This window comes from Macaca nemestrina, chromosome 9 (genome assembly GCF_043159975.1).
Source record: "Macaca nemestrina isolate mMacNem1 chromosome 9, mMacNem.hap1, whole genome shotgun sequence".
Classification (NCBI taxonomy): domain Eukaryota; kingdom Metazoa; phylum Chordata; class Mammalia; order Primates; family Cercopithecidae; genus Macaca; species Macaca nemestrina.
Window position 1 is genome coordinate 37456013 of NC_092133.1, and position 16710 is coordinate 37472722.

The following is a 16710-nucleotide window of genomic DNA, read 5'->3' on the forward strand; positions in this document are numbered from 1 at the left end:
TAAATAATTAATTATTAATTATTTAAATTATTAAATAATTATTAAATAATTAATCCTAAATTAACCACATCCTGGAACAAAGTTTAAGAATATTAACAGGAATACAAAAATATCCAGGAAAAAATTCACAATGTTCACAATGTCTAGAATCCAATGTAAAATTACCAAGCTTGCAAAGAGGGAGGAACACGTGACCCATAATGAGAAGAATACTCAGTTAATAGAAACTGACTCAATATTGACACAGATGATATCATTAGTAGACAAGGACATTGAAACAGTTACCCTATATTCCATGTATTTAATAAGCCAGAGGAAAAATTGAATATGTTAAATAGAAGCATGGAAGATAGTTTTTAAATCCTAACTCATAAATCTAAAGATGAAAACTATAATGTGTGAGATAAAATTCTGGAGAGGATTAATGAAACTAGACATTGCAGAAGTAAAGATGAAAACTATAATGTGTGAGATAAAATACTGGAGAGGATTAATGAAACTAGACATTGCAGAAGAAAAGATGAGTAAACATGAAGATACAGCAATAAAAACTACCCCAAATAAAATACAGATTTTAAAGACTGGGAAAAAAGTGAACAAATAGAGCATCGGTGATCCATGGCTTCTTACATATAGTTGCAATGTTTTTAACAGATAATCGACTTCCTACCTTATCTGCTATATCATACTGTGCTTGCCTCCAAGAGTTCTTCTGTCAGCCATCAGAGGGCGCTCTGCTCCCAAAGTAGGAGGCACTGGCGAAGGCTGAGTTCTGGTAACTAGGCACCACAATAATTGAAAAAAATTCTGGCCTACAGAAAAAAAAAAAAAAAAAAAGGCCAGAACTGATAAAAATTCTGGCTTACAGAAGGAAAAAAAAAAAAAAAAGAAAAACAAAGACATGCACATTTGTGGAATCTCCAACAGGCCTTTTCAAATAAGGAAAGTAGCATTTAGAATCTGTGAGGTTCTCTGATGGGGGAACTCCTCCGGCATGGACCTCCTGGGGTTATTGTGTGGTGGGGACCTCCAGAAAACAGGGCTGGGGAGTTGCTCAGTGAAGGCGACAAGGCCACCTGCACATTTCCCAAATGTCAGCCACCCGCATCCCTCTCTCTTCATTCTTGCCACACCCCCATTCCACTGGTAATATTTCCTAAGTGATTTCCCTGACCTTGAGTCGCTTTTCTTATTTAAATAAGCCTACTCCAAAAAGGAAGCTTTATATCACTACCATCAATAAGGAACCATTTTCATAACACCTCTCGAATACAAACACCTTTCTAGAACATAAGCTTTATGCTTATAATCATACAGGCAGAGATTTTGGACAGTTTTGTTATCTTTTCTATGCCCTGTGCCTAGAAAAATGACTGACATAGTAAGCACTCAATAAATATTTATCGATTATATCAGTATGAAAATGTTAATCTACTTACTACCTAGAATAATCTTGAATATCATAACCGAGAAACACTGGACAGCAGAAAAGACTAGAATACTTTGTGGATTTTGGGATTTGAGGTCAGTGGGGGTGGCTGCTGTTCACCCTCCTGTTGTCCCCAGTTTTTTTTAGCCATCAACTCAAGATGTGACACACACACACACAACCTGAGGCCCTTTCAGTGTGTTAGTTTCAGCCTGGACTGTCTTTAGGTTCCAGAATGGACAAAAGTTTTCACCCGCCACTTCACACCCATTAAGATAGCTATTACAAAACAGACAATGCAGAAGATAACAAGTGTTCAGGATGTGGAGAAATTGGAACGCTTGAGCACTGTTGGTTAAGAATGTAGTAGGGTGCAGTTGTTATAGAAAACAGTACAGTGGTTCCACAAAGAGTTAAACATGGTATAGAATAACCATTGAGTCCAGCAATTTTATTACTAGGTCCCTACCAAAAGGATTGAAAGCAGGGACTCAAACAGATACTTGTATGCCAAAGTTCATAGCAGCATTAGTCACAATAGCCAAAAGGTATTGTATCTCCCAAAACTCTCTTCCCAGAGGGACTGGAAGGAAGGGAGAAGGGTCGTCATAGGCCTCCCAGCTCTTTAGCAGGCTGAAGACACGGAAGCAGCTGGAACAGATGGCCTGTTAATTCCCTTCAAGGCAAAGGGTCCATGCCTCCTGGAGGAGGGAGGAGGAAAGAACAGGTCTGGAGCCCGGGAATTCCAAAATTTTACTCAGCCAGGGCTCCCTCCCTTCCCTTGGGTACCCTCAGATGAAGAAGCCAAGAGAGATTGACTTCCTGAGAGGGACTAAGCCATAAGGTGTAGACAGAAGCTCCAAGATGGAAAAAAGAGGGAGATATTTCTTTGGTGGTTGAGGACATTGTCTTTCCTTCAGCATGATGGCAGGGAGAGTACATCCTTTACGTGGTGTTGTGCTGGGATGCTTAGGGATCCAGCTGTACACAGGCACTGAGCCGAGCTGAGCCAGTCCAGAGGCAGCACCCCTCCTCCACAAGCTCCAGAAGGGACCCAAATCCCCTCTGGAATCTCTGCATCTTCTAAGTAAGCCTGTTTGTCCCCTTAAGAGAAACTGTAAGCTCTTTATTCTTCTGCTTGGTTACACTTGTGTTTTAAAATAGTTTATAATATTTGAGTGAAGAAAAACAGATTCCATCATCTTGTCTCCTTCTGTTTTTATTAGAGATAGACAGTATTTCAGCTACACTGTGAACAAAGTGGGCTTTGATGAGCTTCCCTGAATCAGCCACCAATGACAACATCGTTTCTCTTGAAAAATGCATTATGAATTCTACACAACAGTCATAAACATGGCCTATTAGAACCTTACCCATTACCAGTGGCGCCTTCCCATGTTTCCAAAGCTATATATTTCTAGTAGCGATCTGCATTTCAATAAGACCTAAATAACCCTGAACTTTCCTATGGCATCTTTTACTAATATGAAGCATAATTTATTTAACTTGAAAACAAAAGGGAAAAAAGGTTGACAACATTTTCCTAGGCATTTCTTTCCCATGGTTCAATATAATCCAATCCCAGATGCGCAAAAATTTCTTCTTCACTTTCTGCTTTGAGGAATATCCTCTGAAAACATAACAAGAAATATGTGCATTCAGATATTTTTCATAAGCACCATGGTGTGGACACAGTGAAAGTGTTACTTATAAAACTGCCTTGTCAGAATGAACTATAGCCCAAACAGGAGCCCTGCTTCTGAGTATAAAAAGTCATTTTAAATGACTTCCCAAAATATGGTACTAAATGAATTAAGGTAAAATCATAACGGCTTTAACATATTCAGCAAAAGCCATTTGTATATTTTTTCCTATGGGCTGTAGTTCGGAACCACAGCTGTTTATTAGAACAACCTGATGGAGTTTAAAAGATAAACATTGAAGCTTGAGCCATACTCCAGTCCAACGAAATCAGAAGCTCAGGAGAGGTCTTGTAATCAATCTATTTGAATGCACTGGGTAATTCTAACATGCAGTCATAATTATGTACTGCTGGTAATTATAGGATACTTGTATGTGTTGGGTTTTCCTCTAGCTTTCCATGCTTGCCTCTAACCCCAGCAGGATCCCACCCTGTTATCTCTCTAAGACCAAGCAGCTCTTCTCCTCCGTCCCTTCTTGTACATAGCACAGTGCTAGGCACTTGCTTACATTGAGTTATTTAGAATGTATTAATTGGTAAGTGTTCCTTCATTGTACTATGTGAATCTGCCTTCACCCACATGCTTAGCATCCGAGGCTTTCCTGCCAGCATCCACAGCCCCCTCTTCTCCGAGCAGCACCTGGATTTTTCTATGGGAAACCGCTCCTCTTGACTCTCAGTCCAGGAGGGTTAGGTGGAGCTGTTCCCAATTCCAAGAAAAAGCACATGACCTAAGTCTGGCCAATCAGAGCCACAGTAATGGGTTCAGGGATCGGCGCATGACCCAGTCCTGGCCAATGAGCATCAGGTAGGATTCTTGGGGGAACTATTAGGAAACAGGCTCTTCTCTGTTGAAGTAACTGGAAGAGTGGGACTTATCGGAAAACCTGCCTGCGAATAAAGGCAATACTGAGGGAAGCCTGCCTGAGCACCCATATTCGGCTGCCCCTGAACCCTTAGATATTGCGGAATATAACCCAAGTTCCCTTTTTCGTTTATGTCACTTTAGATTTGATTTCTGACACTTGTAACTGAGACAACTCTGAGTACACCTCATTTAGACTACAAGCTCCTAGAGGGAAAGGACATTACTTTTTTTTTTTTTTTTTTTCCTGACACAGAGTCTCACTCTGTTGCCCAGGCTGGAGTGCAGTGGTGTGATCTCGGCTCACTGCAGCCTCCGCCTCCCGCGTTCAAATGATTCTCCTGCCTCAGCCTCCCAAGTAGCTGGGATTACTGGTGCGAGCCGCCACACTTGATTATTTTTTGTATTTTTAGTAGAGATGAGGTTTCACCGTGTTGGCTGATCTTGAACTCCTGACCTCAAGTGATCCACCCTCCTCGGCCTCCCAAAGTGCTGGGATTAGAGACGTGAGCCACTGTGCCTGGCCAGTACCATTACTTCTAGTTATTTTGAGTTTTCTTTCCCCTGGAGCCTATTTTGGTGTCCTTGATCACTGTAAGAAGAGTAGCCCTTAGTACTGTGTATTTAACAGTTGGATATTTAACTCTTCATAACTTCTCCAGTCATCTATCGTTTTGCTGAGAGCTGAATTGGATCATGACCACAGTAAGACTAGCACGCCAAATGAGTGACATGGCTGGTGAGTGAGACTGGCTGGCTGCTCATTTATGTCTCAGGGCAGTTCCGTTGCTCTCTTTCTTGCAGCAGACTGTTGTTAATGGCCTACATGGCCACTCAGAATGCCACTGCCCCCTGCATTTGAGGGGTACACAAGTAGTATTTGTGATTTCTGGGGATCCCTGGTTTACTTTGGAGTTACTCATTGCCAACACCAAGGATATACCAAACCCGTTAATATGCACTGCTGGACTGGTTCTGGAAGCCCAATTAGCTCATCATCTTTCAGCCAAAAGCTCTTGAAGTGCATTCTGGGCCAGGTGGAAACTGTGAGTCTGTGGAAATCTTTCCTGCTGCCCTCAACTCTGATCAACTGGAAATAGAACACGCATAACAAAGGAAACCATACTTGGATACTAAAATCAGTTCCTGAAAAGAGCTCGGGGACCAGCCTTGGGGATGAGGATCAAAGTAGCCAATTTTAGGAAGAGAACTGTACCTTGGTCTTGTCATATAAAGCATGGTTATCCAGAATCATCTTCCGTTCATGTGTGGCATAGCGCCGGAGGTCTCTCTCAAACTGCTGGACAGGAGATAGTTAAAATAAATTATTAACACGTCTAGAATGTCTTCAGTATTAGGTGGTTACATCCCTCTAGTGAAATATCTAACTCCACTAAACATTCTCAAAGTGATTTTCCTTCCCCAGGGCCAAGTTCTCTGGTGACAGAGGTCTGTGCTCCCATGAGCACACTAGAATGTAAGCTCTGTGAGAGCAGGAACCTGGTTTGTTCTGTCCATAACCATATTCCCTCAAATAGTGCCTCACATGTAGAAGATGTATAGCAAATATTTTATTGAATGAATAAATGAATAGCGTGAGCATTGTACCAGAATAATGCCTGGTCCAGAGTGAATGCTGGATAAATACTAGTTTGGTGGGTTTTAAATGATTTGGAATATTGTTATTGTAAAAGAGGATGGAGGAGTCAGGGAACCCATTCCAGCTTGGATTTTGTCCCTTCCTGGCTGTACATCTCCGACAAGTCATCCAGACTCCCTGAATCTTGGTTGAGTGAATGAAAGGATGGAGGAAGGACATGATTAAGGCTCCCTCTGGCTTTAACATCCTTTCACACGGAGATGCCATGAAACTGATGTTCTAAGTCACCTGCTCTTGGATGACATCTCCCACATCAGGAATGGGCTCTGAGACTGAAGAGAGCAACACATGAAGCCTAAGACAGAGGACAGGAACACCTTGGCAAAAAGAGGGCAACGAATTGCCATGGAGACTAGTTTTCCTGAGAGAAACACAATCTAGAAATTTTGTCCTCTTCATGTGGGATTAGGGAGCAAGCCTGGGATACTGGTGCCCTCTAGTGGTAAGGAACAATTTGCTATTTTAGGAAAGCTAACCTGGGATGGGTGAGGAGATGGACTTTGCAATCAGAAGTCCTTTGTTCACCCAGCTAACAAGCAAAAGAGCTTAGTGCTCTGCCAGTGCCTTGCAGAAAGAACAGCAACAATTTCTGAGAACTCTGAGGAAAGAGACTAGAATGTGCTGAAAACATGTCCATATTAAAAATAAAATGGGCAAAGGTCAACCACTTCAGTCAGTGATGCTTAACTGGCATGACATTGCATAACCAAGGACTTCTTTCTGGAACTTTCCCCTTTCTCAATCAACTACGTGTTCCCAAAGACTTATGTCTATCACACAAATTGCATTTATGGTATATTTTTTCTTTTCTTCCCCCTTTTTTAAGAATGAAAGGAGCATTTAGTTGTCAGTCAACATTTGTGATTAGAGTAAGAAATCCCACTGCTAAGATGCTGTGCTGAGTTAATTCCAGTCCAAAGCAAAGACACCTGACATTTAACCCAAGACTGAGAACAATTAATTTCTGTTGTGTCATTCATCTGTATAAAACCCTCTACGAACTCATTTCACTCAAAACAACAGCCAGCTACCTGGGAAAACAGGAGAAACAGTGTGAGGTGTTTAGTTGGGAGGGTGGAACACATGCAAGTGGGACTCAGATCACAGGTGTCCTCTCCTGTGAGTGAGAGGAGATGGGAACTACTGCTTATCCAGTACTAGCCATGTGCTGGCTTAGTGCTGAGGCTTTGAGAACATCATGTCACCTAATGTCTCTGCAACCCAAGGAAGTAGCTAAGGTCATCGTCCTCATTTTCCTGATGGGAAAATTGAGTTTTACAGGATATAGGGAACTTGTCCAAGATCACCCAACAGTAAGAAGCAGAGCAGGAGCTTGCAACCAGGTCTGGGATCAACTGGTATTCTTTCAAAAAAATCTTATAGCTTGATTTTATTTTTAATTAACATATAACAATTGTATGCATTTGTGGGTTATAATACGATATTTTGATACATGTATATACATTGCAGAATGATAAAATCAGACTAATTAGCATGACCATAACCTCAAACATCTACTATTTCTTTGTGGTAAGAACATTAAAAATCCTCTCTTTTAGCTACTTTGAAATATGCATTTTTATTAACTATAGTCACCATACTGTGCAATAGAGCAGAGCTTCTTCCACCTACTGACTGTGTACTTCTTGACCCTTTTCCCTCTCCATTTTCTGCCCTCAACCCCCAGCCTCTGCTAACCACCATTCTACATTCTATTCTCTACTTCTACGCATTTGACTGTTTTAGATTCTACATATACAGAAACGAGATCATACAGTATTTGTCTCTCTGTGCCTGACTTATTCCACTTAACATAATGTCCTCTAGGTTCAACCATCTTGTCTCAAATGACAGAATGTCCTGTTTTCAAAAGGCTGTGTCATACTCCACTGTGCATATACCATATTTTAAAAATCCATTCATCTGTTGTGGATGCTTAGGTTGTTTTCATATAATATCTTGGCTATTGTGTATCATGCTGCAGTGAACACAGGAGTGCAGACCTCTCTTTGACACACTGAGTTCGTTTCCTTTGGATATATACCCAGAAGTAAGATTGCTGGATCATACGGTAGCCCTATTTTTAGTTTTTTGAGGAACTTCCATACTATTTTCCAAAATGTGTAATTTACAACACCACCAACAATATAAGAGGGTTCCCTTTTCTCCCCAGCCTCACCAACACTTGCTGTCTTTCATGTTTTTGGTAATAGCCAATCTGACAGATGTGAGATAACATCTTATTGTGGTTTTAATTTGCATTTCTCTGATGATTAGAGATGTTAAGCAAGATGGCAATATCTGCTTGCCATTTATATGTCTTCTTTCGAGAAATATCTATTCAAGTCCTTTGCCCATTTTACACAGGGTTATTTGTTTTCTTGTTATTGAGTCTTTTGGTTTCCTTGTGTATTCTGGATAACGGCCCCTTATCTGATGTATGATGTGCAGATATTTTTTCCCAATCTGTGAGTTGCCTCTTCACTTTATTAATTGCTTCCTATTTCAACCCCCTTGCTGGTTTCTGTACTTCAGTGGTTCTCCCACTTGAGCTGCATCAGAAACACCTGGAGGCCTTTTCCAAACACAAATTTCCGGGCTGAACTCTCCAGAGAGGCTGATTGGATTCCATAGGTTTGGGGTAAAGAATTTCCATGTCTAACCTGTTCCTGGGGAAGGCTGCTGGTACTGGTGTTGGGGACCACACACTGGGAATAACTGTTTTAAATTAATCTGTCATATTTGACCATGTGTGGACAGGATGCCTTGATTTAGAGGTTTCTGGGTACTGCCCCCTTCCCTGTCACCCGGCCCCTGTTGCCATCATCTCTCCCCTGGGCCCAGGTAGACTCGACCTACGTCTTTCGGAAAGCTGACATCATATCATGGGTCCATGTAGCGCTTACCCGTGAGCCAGTCCATCCCAACAGGGCGAAGGCACGACGCTCGTAGGGGCACATGACTAAATCCACACGGATGGCCTTCCAGGTCTTTCCCTCCTGCCAGCTGGACTGGTCACTGTCCACTCTTTGAAGAGGCAATTTGAAAATCAAAAAGCACTTTTGAAAATGATCCAAAGCATCAACTTTCCTGCTAGGCAACCTGAGCTTTTCAAATGTTGACTCCACAAGGTCATAATATAAAAGTAATCCCTGAAAAGAAACAGAATGGTGTCAGGAAAAGGCCCTGACGAAGAGGAGCCATGATTTTATACTGGATTCTTAACGAAATCTTTACAGATCTGAGCAGAACATGAACATGTGTTTGATCTTTCATTAAAGGTCTACCCGCAAACACTAGGAGAAAACACTAAGAAAGTGGTTGCATTATCTTCCCTTTACAGAAAAGGAATTTAGTGATGAGAGAGGCTGAGGCAAAGCCACTTAAGGGCAAAACTGCAAGAAAATCTCCATCTCCACTTCTGAACCTCAGCTAGTGCTCTGGGCTCTTCTTAGTCCTTTAAAAACAAACCAACCATAAACAAAAAGCCATGCTGCAGGAATTTCAGACCAGCCTGGGTGACATAATGAGACCTCATCTCTACATAAAATTTAAAAATTAGCCAGGTATGATGGCATGTGTCTCTAGTCCCAGCTACTCAGGAGGCTGAGGGGGAAGGATCCCTGGAGCCTGGAAGGTTGAGGCTTCAGTGAGCTATAATCACACCACTGCACACTAGCCTGGGAGACAGAACAAAACCCTATCTCAAAAATAAATAAATAATAAAATAAAAATTCATATTGTTTCTGGGGAGGGCAGCTTTGAGTTAGTGTCTGCTATAGTTTGGATGTTTGTCCCTCTAAACCTTATGTAGAAATTTGATCCCTAGTGTTGGAGGTGGGGCCTAATGGGAGGTCTTTGGGTCATAGGGGAAGATCTCTCATGAATGACTCATCCTCATGGTAATGAGTGAGTTCTCACTTTGTCAGCTCCCATGAAAGCTGGGGGTTACAAAGAACCTGGCTCCTCCCCACTTTCTCTTGCTTTCTCACTCACCCTGTGACCTCTGCATCTGCCAGTTCCTCCTTGCCTTCTGCCATGACTGTAAGCCCCGTGAGGCCTCAGCAGAAGCAGATGCTTGGTGTCATGCTTCTTACACAGCCTGCAGAACCATAGGCCAAGTAAACGTCTTTTCTTTATAAATTACCCAGCCTCAGGTATTCCTTTATAGCAATGTAAATGGACAAAGACAGTGTCCCTTTATATTATACCAATGACTAGATTTAACCCGCCCAAAGCGTTGTGGCTGGAGGCTGAGTCTAACTTTGGGGCAGGATGACTTGCTATTTCTAGGTAGCACTTCGGAGGCTCTTTCTCATGAGAGTGTTACTCCACCTGTCTTGGAGAAAGTGGGATAAAGTTAATGACACGTTTCATCTAAAGTTGCCTATCCAGAAAGTGGACAAGTGATTCTAAGATGTGACCAATCTAGTTGCCATTCTTGGTGGGAGCTCCTGATGGTACAGGGTAGATGTGGGAACAGGAGAGAGAAACATGCTGTCAACTGCTAAATCTGGCAACAAAAACAGCAAGTAACCCTCAAATAATGTCATCAAGTTACTGGGATGTGTGATTTGTTACCATGTACTCCTTAGGTTGGATGTTTAAAAGCTCTATCATCAGAAGCATTTGGAAGGTTTGCTAAAGTGCAGTTTGCGGGGCTCTGTCGCCAGAGTGATGCAGGAGGGTGAGGGAGGCATTTCGGACAGATTCCCAGGCAATGCTGGTGTTCCCAGGCCGGGACTACACTTTGAGCATCATTGGTAAATTGATTATTGTTAGGAGTCATGCTTTGTCTTTCTTCTACAAACCTGCACAAGACATTATTTCAGTTCAAAAAGGTACTTTTTATTTTGTTGACCTCAATAGAGGGAACTCTTCACCCTTCAACGCCTTGAAGAACAAACACCATTTGAAGGGGGAAGCACTAATGCTAGGGAGGCCCTCTGGAGGAGGTGGGAGATGTTGCCCTAGTTAACCTCTAATCACCAGCTCAGGAAAACACATTTCTACTTTTTTAAGGAAACTTGCTAAAATTAGTATAGAATAGCAGACTTTTGTGTAAATTTCAATCATGTAAATTTGAAAAAGGAGATATAAAAAATATAAAGAAGTCTCACATGAAAGCCAAATTTGTAATAACACACCTTCCCTTTAAAAAAAAAAAAAAAAAAAGGCCACAAAGCTGGATTCCTCACAGTAAACTGTGCTTGTCCTGTTGCCACATGGTGGAGTCACTTGGTGGGTGAGAGAAAAATGGGCCATTCTTTATTGGGCTTTTGTCTTGAATTTTGCAAGGTGTTTGAGAACGCATCCTTGAATATAATGCTCCTGTCTGCGTGTTCAGAAGGTTGTCTGCAGCAGGCCACAGCTGTCAAACATGCACACAACCCCTGATGCCACCTCTAGAACTCCAGCCCTGGCTATCTACGGGGCAGCCCTCTGGGCTCTGGCTTCCCCATCAATACCCACTGGTTGACTGAATATTTACATCAGCATGTTCTTTTATTTTTCCTACCAGACACTGAGAAACTCCTGACTAGGAGGAGGCGTTTCCCTGCCTCTCCGTCCCTCCCGTCCTTCCCAGGGAACAGAGCGGCCAGTTCTCAGGAAGAGAGCTGTAGGGCAGGACGGAGATGCACTCAGCTTGACCTCCCACAGGAAGGCTCCATCCGAATTTAGTCTCAGATGCCTTCCGAGGAGGGTCACAAGGCTGAGTGTGAGGCTCTCTAGCCAGGATCCCTTCCCTGCCCTTTGCTTCCAATTCCCTCCAACTCCTTCTGGGAAAACTCAATGCCCAGTATTCAAACTCATGTCAGTTTCTCAAAGTGAACATATTCTTTACCCTCCAATGTCTGTCAATACATTCCACCTCCCAGCAGTTCCATGAACTGGAGACGTGGCCCCATGGAACAGTTACGGTCCCGTACCCAAGGTCTCACCCACTGGGCAGGAACCAAAACCAAAGTCATTTAACCTCCCCTCTTTGGGTTGAACCACTGGTGCCATTGAGAACTCAGGCTAACGGAGTCTTTGGGGATGGCAGCCCTTCCCCCAAGATCAGTATTTCCAAGATTTTTGCTTCCCTGTCTCCCACCCCTGACCAAGGGGTTTCCTACAAAGATCACATTTAGAGTCATCTGATGGGTGACTCGACCGGATACCATTGGTTATTCACTATGCTCCACAGGTGTTTTGAAACATTGGATGCGTATGTTGTGCATGTTGTGAGAGAATGTGCATGTGTGTACCTGCACAGACTTTAAAACCTGGAAAGCGCAGCTTTTGGTCGGCATGGCAGGGCATGGGAGTGAGGCAGAGGGGGAAATTAAATACGAAGAAGTCATCTGCCGATTCCACAACTGAGGTGTTGTGGGCAGGCCTGGAGCTGCAGGGGTCTAATCAGGGCTGAGACACCAAATTACAAACTGCCCCACAGCTTCTCCCTGCTGTCAATGTTTGTCAGTGAGTGAAGGGGAAGAGTAAGCCCCTACCCACTCCTGAGTCCCCTCGCCTGGCCCAGTGCCAGGCTTTCAGGCAGAGTCCAACAAATAATTGTGCATAAGAGATAATGATAACAGTCAGCACCATTTGTTAGGCTTTTACCATTCATCAGATACTGCACCAAGCGCTTTATCTAATTCTTTCATTTAATCTGCTCCTTTAATGAATGAGAGAAGCTTGTTACCCCTGTTTTATAGATGGGGCAAGTGAAACTTGGAAAGATTAAGTAACCGATCCCAAGTCATATAGCTAGTGAATGGCGGGGCTGTGCTTTTAAAATCTCAACTCTAAAACCCACGTGCTTACATTAACATCAGCCTCTGCTGCAGCGCCTGCATATAAAATGCCCATCCCTGCTTGGGGACCAGCAGTAAGTGTGACTTCCTTGAAACTAAGGGAAGACCAATGGAAAGAGGACTCTCTGCTGCTATCTCCCTACCCCATTCCAGTCTTTAATAGTGTCGGCATGGAGAGGGGAGGGTGCCTATAGACAAGGTCAGAGAGGTCCATTTTTGCAGGGCCTCCAGGTACGGAGCCACACAGCCCACTCCCCACCAGGCCTCAGCTAGCAGGGTCCACAAGCCATGCTCCCTTGTCTATCAATGAGAATCTTTCGTTGATAAGAAAGTTTATCAACAAAATCTTGAGCAGACCAGTGGGCCACTTCGCTGACTCTTCCTTGTGCTGCCATCCCCTGGCTTTGTCTATTATGTTCACTCTTAGGGCCACTGGCTGCCCTGTGTTCATTCCCCTGAGAGGGACAGAGGGGGTTGGGAATGGTTTCAGAGATGAATTTGGATCTAGTTCTAAAGTTGAGTCTTCATTTCCAGTGCCCCTGGCCCTAGGGTTGTGTTTCTAGCTTTTATTTTCACTTTATCTGAGGTCTTCCTTTTCTGGGATATCAGTAAGCTTGGTCCACACCCAACAGAAGCAAACTACTCAGGAAGGATGAAGCTGTGAGGAGAAACACCAGCCCATCCAGGCCTATCTACAGGTCCCAAGGGTAGGACCCTCTGGTCTCTCTAGGAAGTGAGGCTCTCACTAGAGTCAGACAGGAGTCAGGGCCTGCGTGTGGCTCTGGCTGCAGGGTTAGCTTAGCTTACTTTGGTTTCCTCCACCAGGCAATAGGCCTGTCACAAGTCTGATCTCTGCAGTACATGGGGGCTTCTGAGCCATGACCTCTGCAGGGCTCAGCTTGCCCTCATTAGTTTCCTTCATTCCATCTCAGTACAAAGTCAAGATGGCAATTGACCAGCATAGAATTCAAGGCACTATCAACACCTCTTAGACTGATTTTATCCCAGTCTTTGCAGTCCTGCACCCTCACCCAAACTTGCAGCTTTCTGGCTCACATTTCCCAGGTCTTTATAGTGCATGCTTTTCACTTCATTTGGGTGCTTTAATGCCTCTGTATGTCAAACACAAATGCATAGCCACCCTTGGCCCTGTTGGCAATAGGGTAAGTACAAATAAACAAGATACAGGACATATTTATAACATGTACTCTAGGACCCAAACAGGGAAATCTTATTGTAGGTCGTATGACTTTGTATAAGCTGCTGCAAACAATTGAGAATTGATTAGATGGTCATTACACAATTATAAGGCAAGTAATTTGCAAAATTCAAGTGTCAACATAATGTAAGAGTGTGCATGTATTTTTCATCTTTCTTCTCACCTTCTTTTCCCATAAGTTCATCACTTTCTGTAAAAGTTGTTGCTCTTCATCCTCTGTTGATCCTGGGCTGGTAATTAAAAAATCTACATCATGCCCCATCTTCTTACCCCTAATTTTCAAAAGCAGTATAAAATGGAAATCAATTAGATTTTAGTCTTCATTTAAAAAAAAAAATCACCTTTGTTTCTATGTCCTATGCTTAAGATTTGCAACATAGAAGGTTCTTGACATTTTTTTTTAAGAAACAAAATATCCTTGGTTACACATCTCTATTCCTTACAAAATAAATTTATGACACAGAAAAAGTCATATGTAGCATGTATGTGATTATGTATATCTGGGCAAAAAATAACAAAAGATTATTTATTCTACACACTCACACAAACCTACATGCAGCCACACATACACACATAGAGACAAGCACGACAACAAGCAAACCAATCATTGTATTCACATACTACAAGGTAGAAGTCTTGGAATTGTGACATGAAGTAAAGCCATTATCTTAGATTTGATCTTCTCTTACTTTCTCCCGTGCCCAAACCTATTTTGTTAGAATGGCCAGCAGCCACCAGGTAAGAGGGCTGGAGAAAGAGGTGGAGGAGGCTGTGGGAGGAAAGAAATCCCTTTCTGAAATGTAGGCCTCAATATCCAACAACCACATACATACCTGTGAAGTGTTTGCTCATTCATGAATTCATTCAGTCAGTCATTTATTGACTCAACCAAGATTTCTTGAGCACCTACTTTGTGCTAGGCATCATGCAATAGTCTTGCTGAGAACTAAGCTCTACAAACTTAGTGGAGAAACCACACACAGGAACAAATCACTGTAACTCTGTGGATCAAGGGCTTTGCAGGTATTCAGGGAGCATGGAAGAGGGGGCTCTAATCCAGCATGGAGAAGGAGGGAGTCAAGGAAGGCTTTCTGGAGGAGGTGCCATCTAAACTGAGTCTTAAAAAATGAGGGGAAGTCAGCCAAGTGACAATTTGAGGAACGGCCGTCAAAGCAGAAGTCTGAGTAAGCAAAGCAACAAGGCAAGAAACAGCTCTGAATGTGCAGGGGATGACAAGCCATTTGGGGTTGCTGAAATGAAATGTGAGGGGCACGAGACAAAGCTGCAGAAAGAAGCTGGCACTAGATAACAAAAGGCCTTTTGTGCCATTTCAGATGCCTGTCCAAGTCAGGGAGCCACTGAAGTATTAGGGCAGAGGAGGCAAAGCCACCAAAGTTATTTACCTCCGGAACCCTCCTGTCATGGTGACGAAAGCATCCGGAAGAAATGCCTGGACAGCCTCTTTAACCAGCACACTGACGGCCTCTGCTTCTGCCCTGGTCACACAGCTGACAAGGTCTTCATAATACAGAAATCCTGAGAGGCCATTTGACAGGTCAATGAAGAGAGTGATGCGCGTGTGAAACAACCAGCCCTCAGTGGAAGGGGATTCTGTCCCCACAATAGAGCTAACATGACTGCAGGCATCAACACCAAACTCCATTTCCACAGAGACAGAACAATCCATGTGATTCTCCTGGTCGTGAATTTTGCAGGGTAACAATGGTTCTTTGCTTTCTAACCGAGAGGCTTACAATTTCCTAAGAAGGAGACAATATTTCACATCCCTCTGGAATCCAAATTGTTCAGACCTGACTTCCTACTGAAGAACCAGCCTTCTTGATCAATAAGCTGTGTCCTACTATTTTTTAAAAGGTAACGCGTAAAGATTTGGGATGAGGAGATTTAGAGTTGGAAGGTGATGGATCCATTAAAAAATTAAAGTCAAGAATAGGAGCAGGGTAGATGTCTGTCTGAAGCAAGGCAGGAAATATCTTAGGTGGTTTAGCTTGTTGCTTCTTTGCCTGACCAGCATGAATTAATGAAAGTTCAGAGTTGCTATGATGAAAAGCTGACAACTTGGTGGTTCCCACAGAGCGGTATGGAGGGAGATTTGGAGGGGAAGAGCAAAGGAGAAGGGAGACTTATCTCCAAGGATTGGGGTGAAGTATTGGTGAGATGAGCCCGGTGATTAGATCCATAGAGCCTGAGGGACATCAAATCATGCTTCCGTATCACTGCTCTCCTATCTAGGGTCTCCAAGAGGGGATCATTCAAGCTTGACTCTAATAATGGGGAACTCTGATACCTCCAGAGGAGCCTATTTCCTAATTGTAAACTCTGTTGCGCCAGTTCTTTCTTTTGAAAAGCCTAAGTCTACTTCTTTGCAATTTCACCTACCACTGGCCCTCTGAAATGACAAGAGTAAATCTATTGGTCCTTGTTTCTCACCCTGGGATGGTGGAAGGGAGGCAGCAGCATGGCCATTTGGCTTGCACACCCTGCCAAACTTCCCATGTTATCTCTAATGGGGACAGTCACAGAAATATGCTGGCAAGACCAAGAGAAAATGGCATTCATATGAACACACCTATAAACTGTGTCCAATACCAAACCACACCACTTGTGAAACACTACTTTCTTTATATCAATACTGATACTTCTTTTTCATTTTTTAAAAAAGCCACATTTCTAAAAATTATTGCAATATGGCCATTTTTATGAGCATGAGGAGTTTGATCTAAGAAGTAATGTTCTATTAGGCTCTAATACAGAAACTGTCATCATGACTAAGATTCAAAGCACAACTCACTGGGTAACCACAAACACCTGTGCTTATGCAGTGATATACATGATCCAAAAGTCATGATTCACAACTATTTCTTTAAGAAGATGTGCAGGTATCAGGAATGAACATGTAAGACTATGATGATTTGTTGACATCCATGAAAGTAATTTAATTGGCTTTCCTTTTCGGTATGGCAGGGTGACTAACTTATTACAGGAAACTTATCACACAGTACAAGGTTAAATAT

At 42.8% G+C, this 16710-nt stretch overlaps 1 protein-coding gene across 3 annotated transcripts in view; it reads right to left on the minus strand.

Annotated features, from left to right (window-relative positions):
* Positions 1 to 66: 66 nt before the first annotated feature.
* The window catches only part of LOC105478468 (DNA nucleotidylexotransferase), a 38146-nt gene continuing 21502 nt past the window's right edge, over positions 67 to 16710 (minus strand). The window contains exons 7-11 of one of the 3 annotated variants that reach the window (XM_011735819.3): positions 15079 to 15211; positions 13839 to 13947; positions 8563 to 8808; positions 5213 to 5296; positions 67 to 812 (exon numbers count right to left, since the gene is read on the minus strand). In XM_011735819.3, coding sequence (XP_011734121.1) covers positions 780 to 812; positions 5213 to 5296; positions 8563 to 8808; positions 13839 to 13947; positions 15079 to 15211 — 605 coding nt within the window. In that variant the 3' untranslated portion in view covers positions 67 to 779. Of the gene's footprint in view, positions 813 to 2632; positions 3060 to 5212; positions 5297 to 8562; positions 8809 to 13838; positions 13948 to 15078; positions 15212 to 16710 lie in introns of those variants that run through there. The other 2 variants (XM_011735818.3, XM_011735817.3) reach the window with 2 other exon arrangements.